Source organism: Camelus dromedarius, chromosome 11, assembly GCF_036321535.1.
Source record: "Camelus dromedarius isolate mCamDro1 chromosome 11, mCamDro1.pat, whole genome shotgun sequence".
Lineage (NCBI taxonomy): Eukaryota > Metazoa > Chordata > Mammalia > Artiodactyla > Camelidae > Camelus > Camelus dromedarius.
This window is the reverse complement of record NC_087446.1, coordinates 52,608,033-52,631,546: the sequence shown is the minus strand read 5'-3', so window position 1 is coordinate 52,631,546 and position 23,514 is coordinate 52,608,033. Positions and strand designations below refer to the sequence as shown.

The 23,514-nt window shown below is 41.5% G+C and overlaps 2 protein-coding genes and 2 long non-coding RNA genes across 8 annotated transcripts in view; 2 read left to right on the top strand and 2 right to left on the bottom strand.

Moving 5' to 3' along the window:
* The window catches only part of ZNF641 (zinc finger protein 641), a 104,982-nt gene extending 101,273 nt beyond the window's left edge, over positions 1-3,709 (top strand). For all 3 annotated transcript variants that reach the window (XM_064490922.1, XM_031462674.2, XM_031462675.2), the window contains exon 6: positions 54-3,709. In XM_064490922.1, the coding sequence (XP_064346992.1) occupies positions 54-808 (755 nt within the window). In that variant the 3' untranslated portion in view covers positions 809-3,709. The remainder of the gene's footprint in view (positions 1-53) is intronic.
* Positions 1-15,639, bottom strand: part of LOC135322388 (uncharacterized) — a 37,570-nt gene extending 21,931 nt beyond the window's left edge. The window contains exons 1-2 of the long non-coding RNA XR_010382898.1: positions 15,364-15,639; positions 14,824-14,929 (exon numbers count right to left, since the gene is read on the bottom strand). This is a non-coding gene — a long non-coding RNA (uncharacterized LOC135322388). The remainder of the gene's footprint in view (positions 1-14,823; positions 14,930-15,363) is intronic.
* Positions 10,782-11,990, bottom strand: LOC105103797 (testis-specific H1 histone). Its single transcript, XM_010997451.3, has one exon. The coding sequence runs from the start codon at positions 11,976-11,978 to the stop codon at positions 11,166-11,168; it is 813 nt and encodes a 270-aa protein (XP_010995753.2). The 5' UTR covers positions 11,979-11,990; the 3' UTR covers positions 10,782-11,165.
* Positions 15,640-15,730: 91 nt separating the features above from the next.
* LOC116156361 (uncharacterized) overlaps positions 15,731-23,514 on the top strand; it is a 31,248-nt gene continuing 23,464 nt past the window's right edge. For all 3 annotated transcript variants that reach the window (XR_010382901.1, XR_010382899.1, XR_010382900.1), the window contains exon 1: positions 15,731-16,112. This is a non-coding gene — a long non-coding RNA (uncharacterized LOC116156361). The remainder of the gene's footprint in view (positions 16,113-23,514) is intronic.

Sequence of the window (23,514 nt, the reverse complement as noted above, 5' to 3'; positions counted from 1 at the left end):
GGGTACTCTCTTGTGACTCCCCTCTTGGGGTCGGTATTTTCCCTTCTCCACAGGAGATGGAAGTGAGCATGAGGGGGATACCCCTGAACTAGAAGCAGAACCTCCCAGAATGTTATCTAGTGTGTCTGAAGATACTGTTCTCTGGAACCCAGAGCAGGATGAGAGCTGGGATTCCATCCCCAGGAGCTCCAGAGGAATGCTCCTGGGCCCACCTTTTCTTCAGGAAGATAGCTTCTCAAACCTTCTGTGTAGCACAGAAATGGATTCCCTGTTAAGACCGCACACGTGCCCCCAATGTGGGAAACAGTTTGTGTGGGGCTCCCACCTTGCCAGGCACCAGCAAACACACACTGGGGAGAGGCCCTACAGCTGCCTCAAGTGTGAGAAGAGCTTTGGGCGAAGACATCACCTGATCCGACACCAGAAAACCCACCTACATGACAAGCCTAGCAGGTGCTCTGAGTGTGGCAAGAATTTCCGATGCAACTCCCATCTGGCCAGCCACCAGAGAGTGCATGCAGAAGGCAAATCCTGCAAGGGCCAAGAGGTTGGAGAGAGCCCAGGGGCTAGGAAACGGCAGCGCACCCCACCAGTGCCAAAGTGCCACGTGTGCACAGAGTGTGGGAAGAGCTTTGGCCGACGGCACCACCTGGTGAGACACTGGCTGACCCATACCGGGGAGAAGCCCTTCCAGTGCCCTCGCTGTGAGAAGAGTTTCGGCCGTAAACATCACCTGGACAGGCACCTGCTGACCCACCAGGGACAGAGTCCCCGGAGCAGCTGGGACAGAGGGACATCTGTCTTTTGAAATCTGTTTCTGCTGCAGCTGTGGTCACATCTGTCAGCTGGTGCTACCAGGAGTCTCTGCCAGAGCTGCCCCTCTCCTATAGCCCAGTGGCCAGAATCATGAGCCCTGGCCCCATCCTTAGAAAGATGTGGTACCACCATTGGCCAGAGCATTTCTCACCAGTTCTGTGAGATGCCACATGAAATAGAGTTCTTTGGGCAAAAACTTTTGGGAAACAGTGCTTCCTCCATGGGCTGATATTCAGCCTTAGCCCTCTCTCCAGGGTAGAGAAGAACCAGCAATTTGTGGCTAAGGCCCATTCTGATTGGTTGGAGCCTATGCCATATCCGTTGTTAAATATTTTGAGTATCAGTTTTGTATAACTATTCTCTTCTATATATGTAGAGAAAGACCATATGAACATATTAAAGGCTCTGAAAACATATGGAGTAGAGCAAATGGTTAAACCTCTTTTAATGCAGTGTTTCCTAAATTTACTTGACTCAGTATCTTTTTCATCTCACATCCCACAGAACTGGTGACTCCATTAAACACACTGGTGAACACTGAGTTGAAGAGTAATGAGGAAGCAGGAAAGAGATAGTGATCAGGCACCCAGAGCCTCCTTTTTTTATCCAAATGAAAGCTGAGGAGCAGACCTCATTCCTGTGTGGGCCCATCACCTTTATCCTGATCATCTGAATATACATCCACACCTCTCACCTGACCTGCTGAAAAATAGAAACAATAACTTTCTCACCCCCTTATTCTTGCCCTCTTCACCCTGCATATACATATAGCAGCTGAGAGATTACACTACGAGTGCTAAGAGATGGACCTTATACTCTTAAGTAACCCAGGCCCACACAGAAGAAAAATGCTTTATCCCCTTGAACAGACCCTTCTCCTCTTGACCGTGTCTTTATGTGTCTATGTGTATCTGTGTGCAGGGTCTTTGAAGAGAGCATGCAAAGTGCAAACTGTATAAGCTAGATTTTCTAGGGGCTGTGTTCTGGGGATGCGGGTAGTGGGGATTGTATGGGGTTTTCTGTTTTGTTTCAAGATAGTAAGCTGAGTGATTAAGGGAGCCCTAGTGGAAAGAGTTCAGTTGTGGGTGTTGACGTATAAAGCCTTCTCCAGTATCACTGAGATCAAGACAGCCATGGATATATATGTCTAGGTTTGAATCTCTGGGCCACAGATTCTTTTTGCCTGCGTGGAGAGAGAAAGAGACATCCTCAGTGAGGTGAGCTGTTTCTTGTTGATTTCAGACAAGGTGCATATAGAAGCTTTGTGCTGAGTGGGTTTTTTGTTCTTATTTTAAGTGCTGGGAAATTATGGCAGCAGTCACAGTGCTTGCAGGTTGTCATCACTCTTGTTTGACCTTGATTGCCTCATCAAGGGGGCATAGTTATTCTTGAGGACTTCATTCTCCTAGAAACAGAACTTTAGGGGAAATGGCTGTGGCTTAGCTTTTTGGCTGATGCAGGGTAGTGAGCTTTCCAGTTGATTTTCCTCCAGTTCTGAAAAGGTGTCTACACTAAGACTCTTAACTACAGAACTTGCACAAGTATTCTAGCACCCACTAGTTAATGAGTTGGTCATTGTTTCTCTTTATTGATGATGTGTTAATACCAATCTTATAATTTATAAATTATCTTGTATGTAAGAGCAGTTTGTGGGTAGGGAGGGAGAGGCACAGAGGATGGAAGTGGGATATTTTCTCTTTAATACTTAGATACTGGTTTTCTCTTAACACACTTATTTCTCAGCTACAGTTGGTGGAACTAACCAGAGAGGCAAGAGAAAGTGAGCTGCAACAATCTAGTTTAATGACTCTTCCATTTGCTTAGGAAAAACTGGGTTAATCATAGTTCCTCAGAGTCCTGGGCTCAAATGGAGCCGAAAATAAGGTCATTTTGATGACTGGGCTTCTTAGAGTGGATATGACTTGAGCAATCCTGCCCCCACCTCCTTTCTGCTCTAAGCAGCATTCCTTCTTGCCTGGAATGCACTTCTCTTGCTTATGTTCCTATGAATAGAGCAAAATGGCCAGCCCTTTGTAAGGCATCCTTTGTCCTAGGTCCTAAGAGACAGAAGCATTTTAGTAGAAGGATCAGTAACAGGAGATGCCCTAGGGAAATTGGACCGCATTGGTAAAACTGGACTTTATCATTTCTTTTACCTTCCCACTATGCCTCATTCACTAACACAAATCAGGTCTATGGGAGCAATGACTCAAAACCTTTTTTGGATCACAGACCCTTTTGAGAATCTGATGAAAACCAAAAACTCACTTTTGAGAAAAAAGATGTTAGTAATCCTTCTATTTTGCTTACACATTTAGCAGGTTCAGAGCCCATCCATGGAATCACTAAACTGAGGTCAAAGAAAGGGAGTTACCCTGACCCAGTATGGTCATTATATGTTTGTGACAAGAATTATAAGGCAAGGATCACTAAACATTTTAAGGACTAAGATACCAGAGTCTGTAGGATATAGGATATAAAGAGAAAGTCTGGTCTTTAATGACTTGAAATGTATTACTTACATTCTACTCTATGTCTATATCTATATCTATATCTGTATCTATATAGATATATGACATGCTGACAAATCGGCTCCTCACAAACCTTGTTTTAAAGACCCATAGGAGGTGACTTTCCATGCCATCAGATCTCACCTCTTAATAACCAAATGTTAACCTCCAGTCTTTGATTTCTTTTAGTAATTGTAAGGAGAGAAAGTGAAGCCCCCAAAGTCTAGATACAGTCATTGTACCCAACTGAAAGGCATTTTGGAATCCTAGGGCCTTCTACAGAAGGGGCATCTTTTAGGTCATTTCTGGTAAACCAGGGTCTTCTCTACCTCCATCCAGAACCAGTTCCCTTGGACGAAAAATAAAATAAGCAACAGCCATCAGCTGGGTGAAGAGATTTGAGTGATTTTTTTTCCCACAGGGAAACTCCCATCTTCCTCCCAACTCTCTCTGCTACATATCTACCCTATCCTATTCCATTTAAATAAAAAATGTCTCTGTGTTCTCTCTGGGAAAAATGTAAAGTAGGAAAGACCATCTTCAGGAACCTGTCAGCTTTTTCCATCTGTGGTGCCTCTACCTTGTTCAGAGCTCAAGTATCCTTGCTTTTTTAAACCATCAGAGTATCTCTGCAAAGAATTCCTTACAATGGACAATGTAACCCAAAGGGTTAGCTTTCCCAGAGTGACTTACATTTTAAGCTGTAGCTCTGAGAGTGGAAGTGGAAAGAAAAGCTTTTCCCGTGTTAAAGTGAAGTTATGTCTTCAGGGTTCAATCTGGGACAAAATCCTTTCCCTTTCCAGAACTTCTACAATCAAACCACTATTTCCTATTTCCATAAAGGGTAAAGTGAGCCCTGACTCAGAACCAGAGGTGCCAGAAGATAGGTTCTTTCCATCTGTCTACAGGTGGGTGTACTGGGTGGGGATGAGTGGGGATGAGCAACAACAAAAAAGTGAAATCTATTCCCTTAGATCCCCTGAGCTGGCAAAGTTTACTTCTATTCCTTGGAGTGCTATCCTAGGCCATGGGTATCAAAATGCAGTCTTTGGACCAGCAGCATCAACATCACCTAGGAACTTGTCTTAAAAATGCAAATTCTTACCCCAGACCAAATTAATCAGAACCTCTGAGGATGGAACCCAACATTCCGTCTTTTAACATGCCTTCCAGGATATTTGATGTAGGCTAATGTTTGAGAACCACTGGCTAAGAGATTCAAATTCCATTTCAATCAGAGGTCTCTCGCCCTGTTCAAATAGGGAGAGATGGAATCTTCACACTTCTGTTATCAAAGATTTATTTTCTGCAAACTCCCTAGGCTAGTTGCTCCTCAGTTCTGTTCCTCTTGAGTCCCAAGGTTCTTCCTCACCCTCAAGTCAGTGAAGGAACTGAGTTAGTCACAAATTTCTGAAACTGGTGGGGTAACTACCAAGCTATTGTAACTGGTTGGGGCTGGAGCTTCTAAAATGGGCACTGAGGATTTATGGGTTCAGAAATCTGAAGAGATAAAAAGGAACAGATACCTCAAAGAGGGTAAATGCAATGTAAAACTGAGAAACGGACATGCAAAGAAATGGTCCTCCTTTGCTAGTCCTTTTTCAGGCTTAATAAGTTGCCCTGGAGGCAGGTGGGGTGGGCATTCAGGTAGAGAGAAAGGCCAGCTGTCCCAAGCTGTTAAGGACCCAAGTTTTCTTACCTCACAATTGCACTGGAGACCAATGAGATGCCATGCAAGGGATTTCTAACCATGCTTTGGCCTACCATGTGGACAAGGGCAGCAGGAGGATCAGAGAGCCCCGAGGACATAAGAGGAAACCAGGCTCATTTAGTAAGATATGACACAAGCAAGATTTGAACCCAGACTCTGTTTAGTAGGTAGAGGTTGTAACCAATTAAGCCATTGTGCCTATGTCAAAAATGCATTCTACTGCTTTGAAGATTCTGTCCAATTTAGGCTACAGGAAGGGATCTGTCTTGCAGGCCTCTGTTACCTCCTCCACCTCCTCTCCTAGGCATACCCATGAGGACTGATGAACTGACAGTTGCCAACCTGCCACCTCTGTGGGGCTCTGGGTCAAAAGGTTAGAGTCCAAAACTCTAGGGAAGGGGATCAGCCCCTGTCCCCTAAGGCAGAAAAGCTTGGCTACTGCTTTCTTCAACCCCAGGCCTCCAGCTCTCTCCCTCTCTCCTTTCCTGTCACTGCCTCCATTTGCCTAATAAGCAGAGCTCTTCCTCCACTCTTTGCTCCTACTTCTCTTTTTCAGTTGGTTTTGTTTTGTTTTGCCTGCAGAATGCCACACCTTCCCAAGGGTATTTGTTCTACCCAATCTCTATCCTTCTTCCTTCGTAGTTTCTCTCTTCAAGCCTCTAGCCAGTTGCATTCCATCATGAGCCCACTGCCTACTTTAGCCACTAAGCAGGGTCCATTCCTCATACTTCCCACTTTCTTCCCTCAGATTCTTGGCTTGGCTGTACTAGCTCAGCTGCTGTCTCCCCACTCTACCTCTCTCTCTCATACATACCTCCCCATATCCGAACTTGGCCAGGGTTGCCTGTACTGCCAAATCCAGGCCCTTTACTCCATTCCCTACAGGCGCTTCTTCCCTTGATGTAGCTTCCAAAATGGCTTTCTACTTTTTGCGATTTTGATTTACTCATTCCCTTCCTAGCTCTTCCTGAGAATCAGTTTTAATTTGACGAGCCATTTTTTGTGTCCCTCCTATGTGCTGGGCATGAGAGATCAAGTACGACCGCGGTCCCCATATTCAGTATGTTCCTCAGCCGACCCCGCCACTGCCACCACTTTCCTGCCACACCTCATGACACTGTGCGCCAAGGCACCCTCTTATGGAGGCTTTGGGTATGTGTACCCACTTGCCATCCAGCCCAACTGCCCCTGTGCCTGCCAGATTTCTAGCTATTGTCTGAGTTGCTTCCCTCTAATGGACTGTGACCTGCCCACAGGTTACCCAATGAGGACTTACATCTGTATCCGTAAGGATCTATAATATGCTCTTATGGTCCCTGTCAGTTGAATAAAGGATGTATTGGCTGTGTCACTGATTTCCTCTGTCCTCTCTTCTCTCCATTCTCAGCTCTTCTCTTCTGATAAAGGGGCTGCAACAGAGTGGGGAACACTGGACAGCTCCAGGGCAGTCATGCAGCAATGCAGGAGTCCCCTTGCCGCCCCTCCCAAAACATAGACCTTAAGACACCACAAGTTAGGACTTCCCACGTCCTCCTGGAATCTTCGCTCCCAGAAGTCACTCCCTAGTCAGCTGGGGATGTAAATCATTCTGGAGACTAGAAGATGCAGAATGCTGAGCAGGCCCAGCCAAGGGTGAGGTGAGTGAGGGCCTAGGGTACAAATTTAAGGAGACCTTACATCTCAGCATTGTTTAAGTGCCAACCCACCCTTGCAAGACCTTTAGGGTGCTACGCCTGAGGTGGTGGTGGTGGTGACTGAATTGACTCCCTAAGGCAAACTGGCAGTAATTGGAAGTATGGGGGGTAGCCACAGAAGACCTGCATAAATGGGGTTAGGACAGGAACTGGGTCCAACAGACACATTCAACTTTGAAGATGAAGAGGATCGCCATCTGGTAGAGGGTATCAAGAGGATAGGGTAAGAAATAGTGTGGAAGAAAACATGGAAAGCTGGTATGGGGGAACCACCAGCCTGTGACCCACTGACTTGGCCTCTTGCCCATAGAGGTTTGCTGGGATGGGGAGGGGGAACTTCTTTACAGGCACTGGGTGCAGCCCAAAGACTTTGCTCTCCTCCCGGGGAGCTGCGTTAAAGACCTTCCATCCTACTGCTTAGGGGGTGATCTTAAAGCCTCTGCAGCTTTCTGAATGCCAGCCAGGCCGTTTTGCCACCTGCCTCCGTGCTTCATGTGTTTCCCTTTTTTCTTGCATTTACTCCTACTTCCCCGCCAGTCACCTGGAGTAAAACTTTTGACAAGTCTGGTCTTTCCCCTAATGAAAAGGGGAGGAGGAAGGAACTGACAAAAGGGGGGAGAGAAACAGCTTTGATTGTTCTTTGAAGGGCCTGTTCTCTCAGCCAGCTCCAGTGGACTACTGAAATCCTCACTTCCTCCTTCTTATTCTCCTACCAATGTCTTTCCCAAATTGACAGGACTCATGCTGAGTCTTCAGTTTCTCTCTTCCAAATCCTTTGGCTTTTTTTTAAAAAAGTCCTTTCCAGACATGATGTCTCTATTAATTCCCCAAATGACCTGTTCTCCCATCCTTGCTAGGCACTTAGGTTTTGGCTAGAGTGCTCCGCAGCCTGACCAGACAGCTTTGTCATGTTAGAGGCTCCCAGAGAAGGAAGAATAGGAGAAACCTACTGTTTTGAGACCACTGACAAATGGAGATGTTTGCATGTTCTGCAAACACACTCCCCCTCAATGTGTTTGAGAACACCTTCCCCTACAAGAAACCTCTGAGTTATTAAAACACTTAAGTGTATAAATTCTAAACTTCTGACCTTTCCCTATGTAAAAAAGATGTTTTGTAGAGGTAATGAGTAGATGGTGAGGCCCCATTCAACATCTCTAATTGTAGTGAAGAGAGCGCTGGATTTGCAGTTAAAAGTCAATTTCTAAATTGTACATATTCTAAACATTAGCTTTTTCTCTTAAAAGCTAAGAGATTGAGGTGAAGTAAAATAATGCACAGGGAAGTATAAACCACCTTATAAATGAAAAAAAACTATAATTGACAATTACACAGAAATTTCTACCTCATTTTTGAAGAAGATACAATTTATATGATTCTGAAGACAAATACAAAAAAAAGACACAAGTGGTGTCCTCTACAATTCTTATCACCTTCCCCTCACAATACAGAACCACTTATATTTTTGTGTGCATCCTTCCAGAGTTTATACAATTACAGAGAGATATATTTTTCTTCATTTTACACAAAAGGTCATTTGGTATACTCAATGTCTTTCTTTTTTTTTCCACTTAATCTTGGGGAGTTTGTCATAACAATACATAGAGAATCTCCCTCTTTTTATAGCTGCATGCTGTTTCACTGTAGGGAAGCCTCACAGTTTAACCAATCCCCTAGTGATATAGATTATTTTTTTGTTTTGTTTTGTTACTGTAATGGTGCTTAAATATCTTAGACATAAGGCTTTTCACAAATGCATTAATATATAAAAGGTAAATTCCTTTATAGTGGTTCTGTTGGATCAAAGGATATTTGCATTTGTAATTTTGAAAGCCAAATTCCCTCCACTAGGATCGTGAAGATTTACACTCCCACAAGCATTGTGAGTGCCTGTCTCGCCACAGCCTCACCAATGGAATAGATTTTCAAACATTTCGGATTCATTAAAAATGCTATCTTACTGTTTTAATGTGCATTTCTCTTATGAGTAAAATTACACTTTTTTCATATTTTTAAAGGCCATGTGTATTTCTGTTTTCTCAACAACCACTGAATATTTGATGCTAGAGGACATCTAAGGTTTGTTACAATGCTTAAGTCCAACAATTTTCTGATCATCATTGCACTAGACAGTTGAGATAAAAGGAAAACAAAGAACTGATGTCAGGGATGTTCCATTTGCTCTGACTAAAGTTAAATACTCAAATACACCACTAGAATGTAAGTACTGAAAAGTGGGGATTATGTTTTATCCATCTTTATTCCCAGCAAAGGGTTCAGAATCTTGCAGGCACTTAGTTATTTGCTAACAGTAGGGATAAGATTAGCTATTCTTGGGAATTTCTTCCACATAAGTACCCAGTTAGCATTATGATCTGGATAATCTGGATAGCATATTACCTATGAGTTAAGGTCATTTCTTATGTTTCATGAGTACAAACACCCTAAAGCTCATCAATGAAAAATAATCTGAAATGATCATTGTTAACTATGTAAGTTCAGGGTCTGGTACTTATACTTTAGTTTACTGAGTGAATGAAGTTTGCTTAAATGAAGAACTCATTATAATACAAGCAGAAGCTTGATGGTTCTTAGGAAATTTAGAAAACAAATTGTTACCAGTGTCCTTTCCATTCTAAATTAGGGGAAAAAACTTTCTAATTCTAGACCATCTAGTTCTTTAGGTTAAAAACATCGTGGGACTATAAAGGGGCAATATATCTGGCTATCATAAGGGCATTTGATTAACTTTGTTCTGATTGTGTTCAACAGACAATGTTTCTAGTTGCCTATCTTAAGATGGCTATTTTCTGATTGTTTGCCTCATTCTGCCACTCTCAGACAATTCAAGTGCACAGTAAACCTAATTACATCAGGGAGAGATTTCAAAGTTCAAATCATCTATAGATGAGATACACTGCAAGCATTTTGCTGTTACTAAGCATAAGCTTAAAGCAGTGATTCTCACTTAAGGGTGTGAGAGTGAATATTAGCATCACTTAAGTTTGTTTTAAATACATATCGCATTCCCCCTTGTAGAAGATACCAGACTCTCCTGAGAAAAGCTTGGTCAAGTATACGCTGAAAAAGCTCCCAGGTTATTCTTATACCTCCCCACCTCTCACCTGCACTCACTTCTTTTCAAAAATAAAAAGCACCTCCCAGGTGCTTTCCTTTTCCCTACTCCTCCTGCTTCAGCTGGAAACAGTAAGTTATTTCCCTGAATCAACTACTCTGATGTTTACTTTCCTAGGAACCATTTCTGTGTCTTGCCATGGCCTATGGCATGAGAGCTATTGTCACATCCCTGCTTGCTGAACTGAAAGAAATCATACATTTACTCCATATTTGGTATATAGTGCTTAATAGTTTTTTTTTAAGAACAACAAAAGACCTAGCTATTCATTATTTAACATTTCCCATCTTGTATTTCTGAAAATGCATTCTGTAAATCTTAATAGTTTCCTCACTAGGAGCTAGTACTTTCCCAGTTGATAATTCCCTTAATGAATTTTGTCAATCAAAGCATATACCATAAGTTTAAGTCCCTCTTATCATTTTGCTGACACTTAAAATCATCTAAAATAATCCTCGTCCAATTCTACCTTTTTTTTTTTAAACAGAGGAGGAAACCAAGACCAGGAATGGTTAAGTAAATAACTCAACTAAGGTCAGAGTGGCAGAACTTTGACTAGAATCCTGGTTTCATTAAGCACTGATCCAGTATAGTTCTCCACTGAAGCACATTATCATTCCATCGTGGAATTATTTATACTCGTTTTTAACTCTCAGTGATAAGCACCTACTGTGTGCCAAGCCCTGTGCTAGATGTTTTCACACACACACAGTCATTTAACTGAAGATTAACATATAAGGCATTTTCTAAGTTAAAATAATTATCAAATCAGGGCAAAAACTACAAACCTATTACAATCAATCTTGGAAGAAGGGACTTTTTCCTAAAAGGAATTTCAGGTAAGAACATGTTGGAGCAGTGGGACCACTGAACCTAAAGGCTGTCTATTCTTCTCATCCCAGTGATGCCCCCACTTCTCTCCTTACATGCCCTTCTCCCCAAAACTCAATTTGGATTTGCTAGGGTGTCTAACATTAGTTCAACACTTTGCCTAACCCCATCAAGTTGCTGGCTTTCTTCTACCTATTTTCTTTCTTTCTGAGAGGCATTTTCCTGGCTCCTGAAGCAAGAACAGAATCTCAACTCCGTTTTCTCGTTTCACTTCCACATGCTTCTGCTACAGGTCTTACCTCAAACACCCACTCCTTCCCTTCTACATGCTGCAAAGAGGAAACAGACACAATGTGGTGGAAAGGTCTTGTAAATAGTTTTGCCCATTTCAATGAGTGTGGAGATGCTCTCATTGGAGCTTATGGGGAAAGGCATCAGTGCCTGGAGGAAGGAAGGTTGTTCCCACTCTATAGATTCCGGGCTGCATTCCGAAGACCTTCAGATTTAGTGGAAGTCTTTGTGCGAGCAGCCCTTGGGTCATGGGTCTTCTCCTGCCCATTCGAAGTCCGGTCAGTTTTAACCGAGGTTGACTTCTGGATGGTCCGTTTTACCGGCTTCTCTGGGTCCTGCTTCTTCTCTTCCCTGAGCTTCGAGCTTGGCCTCTTCTCTTGAGTCCGGGGCCTGATGTCTTCCTTCCTGGTCCGTCCTCTCCTCTCATCCACCTCCTTGGCCCTCCCTTCCTCCTTAGCTCTGGAATCCACCGGGTCCTTGGCCCTTGGCCTTATTCTCCTCACCTTCGAGTTCGCCCTCGAGCTCCGTCTCCACACTTCCCTGGCCTTCCTGGCGGCCCTGCGACGCGGACAGCGCCTGCGTGGCCTCCGCGTCCTGGGAGGGGGCCTCCTTGGAGAGCGAACACTCTCCTCCAACCTCGGGCGTCCCGGCTTTCTCTTCGGTTTTGGAACCTTCCAGACCCTGAAGTAGCCAGCGGCGTTGCTGCCGCTGACCCGGAGGAGGGTGCCCTTCACATCAGACCTGGACGCTTCGCCCGAGCGGCGGCCGCACTTCCTGCGCACTTCGTAGCCAGCATTTCCGAGCTCCTTCTTGAGGGTGGCCAGAGTCAGCCCTTTGTGTGCAGCGATGGCTCGGAGCAACAGCTGGGACACTTTGAGCACGGAGCGCCGGCCCCGCCTCGGCGGGCCCCCGAGGGTTCTTTCCATGGGCTGCTGGGTTTTAACTTCAGCACCCTGGGACTCGCTCGTGGACTCGGCCCGCTCATCCATGGCCCCGCTCCCGCTCCCGCGGGGCCACTGGCTTTAGACCTCTCTAACCAACGGTGAGTTAAGGCTGAGGCCAGGCCACGTCACAAAGGCAGGTCCTGGTAAGAGGGCAACAGACCCCACCCAGGTAGAGGCATTTCTTACTTTTAACAACCAATCAGATGCCACTTCCTTCTAGGTCTAAACCAATCCGAATTTTCAGAGCCTATGCACACCGAAGAATCATCTTTATAATCTCCAGGATTTCGTTTCCCTCTCACACTTCTCATTGATCTTGATCTCGACCGCTTTCGGAAGTTCACTATTTTTCTGTGGTCCTGCAGGCCATCTATCTGTATTCCCCTAAAGTGAGGCAAACTGCTCCCAACCATCCACCAGTAATACACTGCCTTTAAAAAGTAAATATGGTAGTCTGTAATACACAACTTGGCCTAGAAACTCCCACTTTTAAGTCCCACCAGATATCTGCAGTCATGTCTCCCTGGCTCTCTGCATGGTGGATTTTGTGCAAGTACGAAAGAAAAAACACTGTGGTCCATCTACACTAAACATAATTCCCACGCCTGGGAAGTTCTGATGTCTCATTCAATTGGATTGGAACAATCCAGATTCCAAATATCTTAAGAACACTGGTCTAATCATTATTCTTTAAACAGACTTTGTGCTTTTCTACTTCTTGTCCTCTTCTTGTCACATCCCCATTCTCTGTCTTGATAAATCCTGCGCATCCTTCAGAGTCCTGCTAAGTGCTTTCTTCACTGAGGCTTCCTCAGACTCTTTCGAACAATTTCTCCTATTAACTACCACAATTACTTCTGCAATCGTATACTGCTTTTTCTTTAAGTTAATTTGGTATTAGGGGGCATACAATGTGGCACAATATTTTAAAAAAGAAAAAAACCTGGACCTGGAAGACATGGATACATACCCTAGCTTTTAACAGCCATATGACATTAATAATCACAACATTTAAAAATCTGATTTCTTTGTCTTAAAAAAAAGGCTTAATAATCCCTTCCTACTAATATCACAGAACTGTTACAAAAGTTCGGAAGAGGTGATGGTAGATGACAAAGGACTACTCAAATATAAGGCATAAAATAGCATAAAGTTAATAGCACTCTGAATGTTTATGTCTTTTCAATGATATAAAACGGTCAGACAGTCTTTGAATTTCTATGCCCCATGCAGTACCTAATTCTATCCTTCCTTATATATTGCAAACATTGGATTGAGTCTGCTTAAGCTCCTCACTGGTGAGGAGGCTTTCTCTGGATTAGAAGGAAACTCCCAGAAAGTCAGGAGAAAGGTGCAGAATGAATTTCAAAGGGCTGGAAATGAAGGCAACCAAGGAAGCTAGTTTCTCAAAGACCTCTTATTTTGGACAAAGTTTAGTTGGGAATAATTCAAATAATTATTCAAAGAATACCTCCAACTGTAAAGCATACCATACTTTTCCAGAGGACATTCACATATAATCAGCAGTCACAGGCTTGACTGTGGCATAGTTTCTTCCAGGAATCAATGTTCTAGGAAGCTGCTTAGACTAGTGCTTCTTAAAATTTAATGTGCACTCATAAAGTGCAAATTCCAATACATTAGATTTGGGATGGGTTCAGAGGTCTTATCTTTCCAACAAGCTCCCAGGTAGTTCCTGGTTAAAACACAAGTATTGGCGGGTAGGGGAAAGTAGACAACAAGAAGGGAAGTGGCAGGATAAGACTGGAAAGGTGAGTTAGGGCCAAGGTGTGAAGGATGGATACTATAATAATGACACAGATGTCCGTGGTCACACAGTAGTCAGTAGTAGAGTTTGGACTCAAACCTAAGTCTACTTAATTCTAAGGCCTGAGTTCTTAACTGCTATGCTAGGTTTCCTTTTCTCTAAGGTTGACCCTCCCTGTCCCCTTATATATCTCCATTATAGAGCAGAGGGAAGTTTATCTCTATGATCACAGCTCAGAGTTAAGAGTATCTATGAGCACTTACTGTACCTTCTCCCAATCTTTAAATCAAGACAGAGTACTGTGACCCTGAGGATCTCCAAGGGCCAGGGCTAACAAGTCAGCACACAGACAGTGCACCAAGAAAGAGTTGCCAGACGGAGAAGCAGAACCATATGGTGCTGGATTTCTCCCATTTGTGTAGTCTTTTGGTCTGACTATATTTCTTGGTTGCATAGGCCAGTGGCCACAGCATGGGGCAACCGCCAGAGAAAAAAGGAGACAAAAGATTGTCATTCTAAGTGAAGTGGGCCAGAAAGAGAAAGAAAAATGCCATAAGACTTCATTTATATGAGGAATCTAAAAAATAATAACAATAATAAGGATGCAAATGAAGTAATTATTATTTTGATGTCTTGAATATGTGTAAGCACATTTGACTGTCCTTTATGATTGGATTATCACATTCTGTTAATTCTTACTTTGTAGTTGGCTTTATTCCTTTGATAACTACGTAAGTTTAAAAAGCTAAAGATCTAATCTGTTCTTAGAAACAATAATTAGTACAAATATGTATATTCAAAAATGTGCAGTATACTGTATATATGTATTTACATGCAATATAATGTGTATGTGCAAACTGCAATAATTCTACATAATAAAACTGAAAAAGGAAAAAAAAATAATTCTTTTTACAAAAAAAAAAATTATCCAGAAGAGAGTAAAATCTCATATATAAGAATCCTAAAATATGACTTTTTGAAAGAAAAGGACCAGACTAGAGGGAAAGTGCCTAGTTTGTTGACAACTATTATTTTGGCACCTTACAAACTTTCAGATATAGCAGCTCCTTCTTCCTAATCCACAAGTAGCTTTCATCTAGACTTTCTTCATATGCTCCTCACCTGGGTCTTTCTTCAGGAATTCGTTGCCTTAATTAAGATCCTTAAGATACAGATACCAAGTCTCTTTGTGCTTGTAGTTGGATAAGATTGAAGAAGGCACCGAGTTCTAAAAAATTGAAACAATATGTTAGATTAATTCTGCCCTGTCTGCAGCCTCTGAACCCCAAGTTATTTTTCTTTCCAAATAATATTCATATACTGTTTTTCTGATTCATTAATGTAGGTGCATTGTAAAGAATGTAGAAAATACAAAAAGTGCTACATACAAAAAATAACTAATAAATAAACTGTGAGTATTTCTAAAGGAGCCTTAAAAATGTAAGCACCTACTCTGAAGAAATTAGGGCAGACCTTTTTTTTCTTTCAGTAAGAGAAAATTAAAGGTAGGGCAAGAATGCCCAAATAAGACTCCAAGGAGGACTGCTCCTCCAGTGGTCACAAAAAAGAAGGGGTTTCGAACCATAAAAAGAAATTATCCCAAAGAAAATGGAATGGGCAACACTTCTCCTGCTTATTCTGCCCTCTCTCTGTTCACTTTACCTGCATTGATCACGAAACAGATCTCCATCTGCCTCTTCCATTCCTGGAAAATCTTTATCTTCAGAAAACCTCCATTACCAGGTCTTCTAAAAAGTTTTCAAAAATTCTTAATCTTTCCCAACTCCAGAAGTGAGGGCTCACAACGGGAAGACCTGTGAGTAATGCAGGCAGAAGGCCAGCTACGGAGGTTGAGGGGCCCTCAGGAGGCCAGAGGAGTCCACATTAAAACTATTGTTTCCAGGGACTCTCCATTAGGGAGAGGGCAGAGCCTCCCAAAGCTGCTGTGCCCACAGAGGAAGGTAACTCAAGTGCCTTAAGGACCGGGAAACCACACACCAAATAACAGTTAAAACCAGTAAGTAGTGCACTGCTTCACTCTAAGAGGAAAAACGAAACAAAAAGCACCTCGAACTCTGTTCCCAGGAGCCCCGCGGCGGGGGAAGTAAACGTTGGCCAATGAGGGCAGCTTTCCCTGGCCCCGCCCCTGCGGCGTTCCCGCCTTTTGCCTCCGGTGGGAGGGAAGAGGTTTCTCAAGCACAGCACAGGCGTTGTCAAGGGAAGGTAACTGCTCGCAAAAAGCACGTGCTGCGAGGGACACAGGGAGCCAAAAAAGCCAAATAGTTAAGGGGCGAAAAGTGTCTATTAGGGTGAGGCCAAAGAGCGAAAAAAACACAGAGAACGAAGGTTATTTCTGCCAAGCTGGGGAGAGCAACACGCTGGCCGAGTGGAAGGCTGAGGAGATTCCTGAGGTGAGAAAGAGCTGCTTATCAAAGGTCTAGGCTGGGCGGAGAACAGAAAACAAGGCGTTTAGTCAGAATGAATGGCGTGGGCAGAGCCACAAGACATCCATTCTCCAGCGTGTAGAGATTTCTGAAGGGTTAACGAAAAATACCCTTTCTCTTCCTGTGTTTCCTCTGTCTTTTGACTTTCTTTCCCGCTACAGGTTCTCTATTTAAGCGTGCTTGTAGTGGCCTTGAGCACTCAGGTTTTCTCTTTACCTCATTCCCCTGCCCATCAGCAAGTTTTTGACTAGCCATGTTATTAAAATTAACTCCCAGTATTACTGCTAGTTTATGCAAGGATGTGGAGAAAATGGAACCCACATGCACGGTTGGTGGGAATGTAAATTGGTGCAGCCAAAATGTGTAAATGATAAAGGTAACAAGATACTTGTAAATATAAATATCCTCAGAAGAGTTTCAGTTTTTGTTTTTGTGATGGTGGGAACTAATTTTCAGACTTTGGCTATGGATATCAGAATCACTCGAAGGACTTGTTTAAAAAACACATTGCTGGGTCCTACTCCAAATTTCTGATTTAATAGGTTTAGGATGCGGCCCAAGAATTTACATTTTATTTGTTTTTGTGTAATTAACATATAGCATTATATTAGTTTCAGGTGTACAACATAATGATTTGACATTTGTATAGATTGCAAAATGGTCACACAAAGTCTAGTTGCCATCTGTCACCATATATAGTTAAACATTTTTTTTCTTATGAGGACTTTTAAGATCTTCTCTTCTAGCAACTTTCAAATATGCAGTACAGTACTATTAACTCTAGTCACCACGCTGTGCATTACATCCCCATGATTTATTTATTTTATAACTTGAAATTGGGGAAATTTGGACCTTTTGACCCCCTTCATTTATTTCACCCTCCCCTCCCCTCCACTTCTGGCAACCACCAATCTGTTCTCTGTATCTATGAGCTTGCACTTTTTTTTTTAATATTCCACAGATAAGTGAGATCATATGGTGTTTCTCTTTCTGACTTATTTCACTTAGCATAATACCCTCCATGTCCATCCATGTTGTTACAAATGGCTAGATTTCATTCTTTTGGCTGAGTAATACGCCAGTGTGTGTGTGTGTGTACACACATACCACATCTTTATCCCTTCATCTATTGATGGGCACTTAGTTGCTTTCACATCTTGGCTATTGTAAATAAAACTGTGATGTAATTAGGGGTACATATATCTTTTCTAATTAGTGTTTTTGTTTTCTTCAGATAAATACCAAGGAGTGGGATTGCTGGATTATATGGTAGTTCTATTTTTAATTTTTTGAGGAACCTCCATACTGTTTTCCATAGTGGCTGCACCAATTTACATTCCCACCAACTGCATGTGGGTTCCATTTTCTCCACATCCTTGCCAACACTTATTATCTATCTTTTCGATAATAGCCATTCTGGCAGGTGCGAGGTGATAGCTCATTGTGGATTTGGTTTGCATTTCCCTGATGATTAGTGCTGTTGGCATCTTTTCTGTAACTGTTAGCCATCTTTATGTCTTAATGATTTGTATTTGCATTTTTGATAAATTCCCAGCTGATGCTATTGCTGTTGTACTGAGAACCACATTTTGAGAACTACTGTCTAGCATATCTAATAGGTAGAATTTACTGAAGTTCAGACATTGTACTAAACAAATGATTTATTTTACATGCAATTCCTATCAAAACTGTAACAGATAGGGGTTAATATTTCTCTTATAGAAGAGGAAGCCTGACTGAGGATAATGACTGATACTCATTCTCAGAGAAGGCTACTGAAGTTTACAAAAAACACACCTCTCTACCTTCAGGCCCATCACCAGCTTCACATTCTTCTTTGATTTACAGAATAAGCAGGCAAAGAACACTATTCCCCTATGGTTTAAAATACCTGTGCTGATAAAGACTGGCTTGTAGACCATTGAAGTAGACTAGTGAGCCCAGAAATAAACCCTCCCATATGCAGTCAAATGATTTTTGATACTTGGGAGATGGAGAGATGCTGAATTTTCTCATCCCTTATTGCACATCTAGTGTTAGTGGGCTTTAATGTCTGAGAGGCACTTGGAGCCTGACCTTGAGATACATATGAATCTTGCGCTAACTCCTGTTTACTGGTTGGACCTTCTTAGAATTGCTTCTTGGTTACATTTTCCATTCTCTTCTTTATGGTGGAATTACTTGGATAATCTCAGATGGGATCTGCAACTGTCGGATACACTTCTGTCAGAATTTTAAAAGGCCTGGCGTTTGATCATATTCTTCTTAAAGTTCTGTGTTTAATTATTAAATAATGGCTCATTCTGAGAGGAAGTTATATATTTGGTTTTGAGCATTCTGCATTTGAGTTATTAAAAGGGGATACTCCAGAAGAAAGTAAAAATTTGAAAATTAAGCTTCAGTGACAGATAGGGCTATAAAAACAGTTTTAAATATTTTATGATGAATAGATTTATATCTGAGAAATATATTACACATTTTTCCCTGATGTCATTCCTGAAATCTCACCCAATGCCTGACCCTTTCTGGCAAAGCTCAGAATTGGAATAAAGCCAAGGATTAGGGTAAGGATCAGCAATAAAATAAGAGGCCCTGATGCTTGGTAATTAAAAATAACAAAAGCTTTTTAAAGCGGTATTAATATGTCACCACGTTCACTAAATCTGCTTGGAACATGGCAGCAGCTGTGCATAAGAGTAACCAGACTCTCCCTTGAAAGCCCATGTAATTTTAAAGTGTGTCGTTGAGTCTGGGTACTTTTGGAAAATCTTGCTTTCCCATGTGAACTCTTCTCTGCATAGGGACTATCTTTTGACAATCATTTTGCCAGGCCAGCTAATCTAAATTAGTATCAGTTGACATGTTGTAGGCTGCTACATTTTTTAAAGATTCTTACTCATTTTGAAAAGAAATGCCTACTAATTAATCACAGTTTGGAAATACTGAAAATTAGAAAGAAGGAAAAAAATTACCCAAGCCCCACCATCTAAATATACTATTCATATTTAGTAGTATTTCCTAAATCTTTTTTTTCCTTTGGAAAGTCTTTTAGAAACAGAACCATATGAATGTATAATTATGAATGCTGCTTTCTTTTTTTTAAACATTTTTTATTGATTTATAATCATTTTACAATGTGTCAAATTCCAGTGTTCAGCACAATTTTTCAGTCATACATGGACATATACACACTCATTGTCACATTTTTTTCTCTGTGAGCTACCATAACATTTTGTGTATATTTCCCTGTGCTATACAGTATAATCTTGTTCATCTATTCTACAATTTTGAAATCCCAGTCTATCCCTTCCCACCCTCCACCCCCCTGGCAACCACAAGTCTGTATTCTCTATGAGTCTATTTCTGTCCTGTATTTACGCTTTGTTTGTTTGTTTTTGTTTTTGTTTGTTTAGATTCCACATATGAGTGATCTCAAATGGTATTTTTCTTTCTCTTTCTGGCTTACTTTGCTTAGAATGACATTCTCCAGGAGCATCCATGTTGCTGCAAATGGCATTATGTTGTTGGTTTTTATGGCTGAGTAGTATTCCATTGTATAAATATACCACCATTTCTTTATCCAGTCACCTGTTGATGGACATTTAGGCTGTTTCCATGTTTTGGCTATTGTAAATAGTGCTGCTATGAACATTGGGGTGCAGGTGTCATCCTGAAGTAGGGTTCCTTCTGGATACAAGCCCAGGAGTGGGATTCCTGGGTCACATGGTAAGTCTATTCCTAGTCTTTTGAGGAATCTCCACACTGTTTTCCATTGTGGCTGCACCAAACTGCATTCCCACCAGCAGTGTAGGAGTGTTCCCCTTTCTCCACAGCCTCTCCAGCATTTGTCATTTGTGGATTTTTGAATGACGGCCATTCTGACTGGTGTGAGGTGATACCTCATTGTAGTTTTGATTTGCATTTCTCTGATAATTAGTGATACTGAGCATTTTTTCTTGTGCCTTTTGATCATTTATATGTCTTCCTTGGAGAATTGCTTGTTTAGGTCTTCTGCCCATTTTTGGATTGGGTTGTTTATTTTTTTCTTTTGAGTCATATGAGCTGCTTATATATTCTGGAGATCAAGCCTTTGTCGGTTTCATTTGCAAAAATTTTCTCCCATTCTGTAGGTTGTCTTCTTTTACTTATGGTTTCCTTTGCTGTGCAGAAGCTTGTAAGTTTCATTAGGTCCCATTTGTTTATTCTTGCTTTTATTTCTACTAGGAGAAAATTTTTGAAATGTATGTCAGATAATGTTTTGCCTATGTTTTCCTCTAGGAGGTTTATTGTATCTTGTCTTATGTTTAAGTCTTTGATCCATTTTGAGTTGATTTTTGTATATCGTGTAAGGGAGTGTTCTAGCTTCATTGTTTTACATGCTGCTGTCCAGTTTTCCCAACACCATTTGCTGAAGATACTGTCTTTATTCCATTGTATATTCTTGCCTCCTTTGTTGAAGATTAGTTGACCAAAAGTTTGTGGGTTTATTTCTGGGCTATCTATTCTGTTCCATTGCTCTATGTCTGTTTTTGTACCAATACCATGCTGTTTTGATGACTGCAGCTTTATAGTATTGTCTGAAGTCTGGGAGAGTTATTCCTCCAGCCTCTTTCTTTCTCTTCAGTAATGCTTTGGCAATTCTAGGTCTTTGAATGCTGCTTTCTTTACTAAACGTTATGTCATTATTATGTACTTAGAGACAAAAATATTGACTTTCAAGTGTTTTTTTTTAAATTAAATAACAGAAGATTAAGTAAGATCAAACTTAAACAACTGTGTAATATTCCAGAGTTTATTTAATTATTCTCCTTTGGTAGTTATTTAGGTTTTCCAGTTTTTATTATTATAAACATGCTACAATAAATATCCCATTATATTCCTCTTTGTGTACATGTGCGTATAATTCTCTAGGAGAGACTTTAAGAAATGGAATTCCTGATTGAAAGGTATATGCATAAAATATTTTGGTAGATATTGTGAAATTACCCTCCAAAAAGTTTGGACAAATTTAAATTAATACCAACAGTATTTTGGTGTTTTAATTTGCATTTTCCTATTGGTGCGGTTGAGCATCTTTTCATGCATTTATTTATTTTTATTTCTTCTTTTGTGAATTGTTGTTCCTATCCTTCCCTAATGTTTTATTGGATTGTTTACTGATTTTATTATTGACTTGTAATTCTACAAGAAACAAAAATGACAGGTATCATCATATAGGATGAGCTAGCCTGTAACTAGTCCCTAGGCCCAGGCATTCCCTACCTAACATAAACAACTAGAGAGAACACCAACATCAGACAAGGTTATTCTGTGACTCTGATGGAGCAAGACAAAAATACAACCACTAACCATGTCTGAGCACAGATAAAAACAAGAACACTGTACAGATCACAAAAAATGACCAAACATGTCCTTCTCCCAGGTAACATGAGGGCCTGCTGCTGCTTTACCAATTAAGCTGTAGCTCCATTCAGTTCCTCTCAACTCTTAGATAATAAGATATCCAATTGTAGAATTGCCCCGATTTCTGACAGACTCCCCAAACCTAACACAAGCCCAAATCACAAAACAATCCCCTCTTAATCCCCTCTTACTGAAGTGTCTCACAGGTTCTGCATGGCGTGCAGTCTTTTTTGTTGCAGCTGGTATTAGACCCACTCTGTTTGCCTACCAGTGTGTTACTTTTGGCTGGTGGGCACAGACATCTGGATGTTGATTGCTCTTATACATGACACATATTTTTCCTTTGTCTTTCTCTTGTCGCTTAACCTTGCTTATGGTATCTTCTGTTATTGATAAGTTTCTGATTTTATGCTGTCAGTTTTATCAGTCTTCTCCTTTATAACTTCTTAGTCTTGTGACTTGTTTGCCTGCCTTAGATCATAAAAATAGTGTCCTATATTTTCTTTTAATATTTTTACTTTTTTTTAATGCTTAGCCCTTTAAACCATCTGGACTTTAATTTTGTGTGCAGATAATGAGGACTGAAGTTATCTCCAAATCTAAGACACTTCAGGACTTAATTTACACCCATCGCTTTCTATGGGCAGTTTTCCTTGACTCTCGCCCTCCATTTCAACAGTCTCGGTTAAGGAGTTTTTGCATTTTGTTCCCATACCACACATCACAATCATTATTTCTGCCTTAGAATAGTTTGCTTAAGAGAAAGGGCAGCATTTTATTTATTGTTTTACCTCCATGTCTAATATGTTGCCTGCACAGGAGTTTAATAAATATTTGTCGATTGCTTGTCCTCTTTACTTCATCTCCTAGAGAACAAGAGCCAGATATTATTTGAAGGGCCTCTACTGGTGCTTGTTGATTTGTGAATGAAGGAAACCAGAAATTTTTGTCCCTGGGCTATTTTTGTTGCCATGGTAATGGAGCGGTTTTTGAGGCCTGCAACAGAACTTGTGCTTTATGATTGGAATAAGAAATTGACTGCTTATCTCACTTCCGTTAACAAATTTCTACTACCCCCGCTTACTACACTTAAAACTAAAATTATGCAAGCTACACGAATGATTTCTGTGCTAATTCACCAAAGCCCCTTTCGTGGGGTCCTAGGGGTACCACAAAAGAAGATGGAGAAAGACTGGGCGACTAGAGTGGGTAAAAAGCCGAGAGCTCCAATCTTCTTGCTCACCATTTCTGGTACTCTGAAGGATGGATGGGTCTAACGCAATACTCCCATCGCTCCCCACCCAACCCCCAGCAATCTGGTGCTGATAGAGCATGTGCACCTCCTCAGCAGGGAAGCAGAGCGGTGGCTTCTGGGAAATGTAGTCTCAGGGCCTCTTGTATCCTGAGTCTGAGAGAGAATCTGAGAGGCCAGTATGCCTCAAAATGATGTCGTGGTCATTTGCCTCTGAAGGAAAGGCTGTTGTGCTCCTTATTAATGAGACATAGAAGAATAAGAAATGGGTGCGAGGATAGCTATAGACAATCTGAAGTAGAATTTGGCAGCCTCCTAAATTTCACCCTCCTGAAGAACAGACCCTTCAGGGAGACCCTACTCTTTATTCTTCAGTGTCTTTCCTTGAAACTACTGAGGGTTCCAAAATCTGACTAGGACTTTTATTTTGTTCACCTAAGCATTAGGGTGGGGAAATGGGAGGTGGGTTTAGTTTTTGTTCCTTTCTTACAGAGAGTGTCAACTGGAAAGCCCAGATATGTGAAGATGCTCAGCACAGTACTTGAGGCAAAGAAGCCAGTAGATAATGGTGTTTGTTGACTCTAACATGAGAAAAGGCTCTGGGAATACAAGTGATTACCCATTATGGGTTGGGGACTTGGAAGGGAGGAATATATGGTGTGGGTCAGAGGCTCCATGAGTCTGTCCTTGTCCATAGCTTGACTCCCAACCATA

Coding starts and splice junctions, on each gene's coding strand:
- LOC105103797 (XM_010997451.3), bottom strand. CDS start 11,978: ATGGATGAGCGGGCCGAGTCCACGAGCGAGTCCCAGGGTGCTGAAGTT.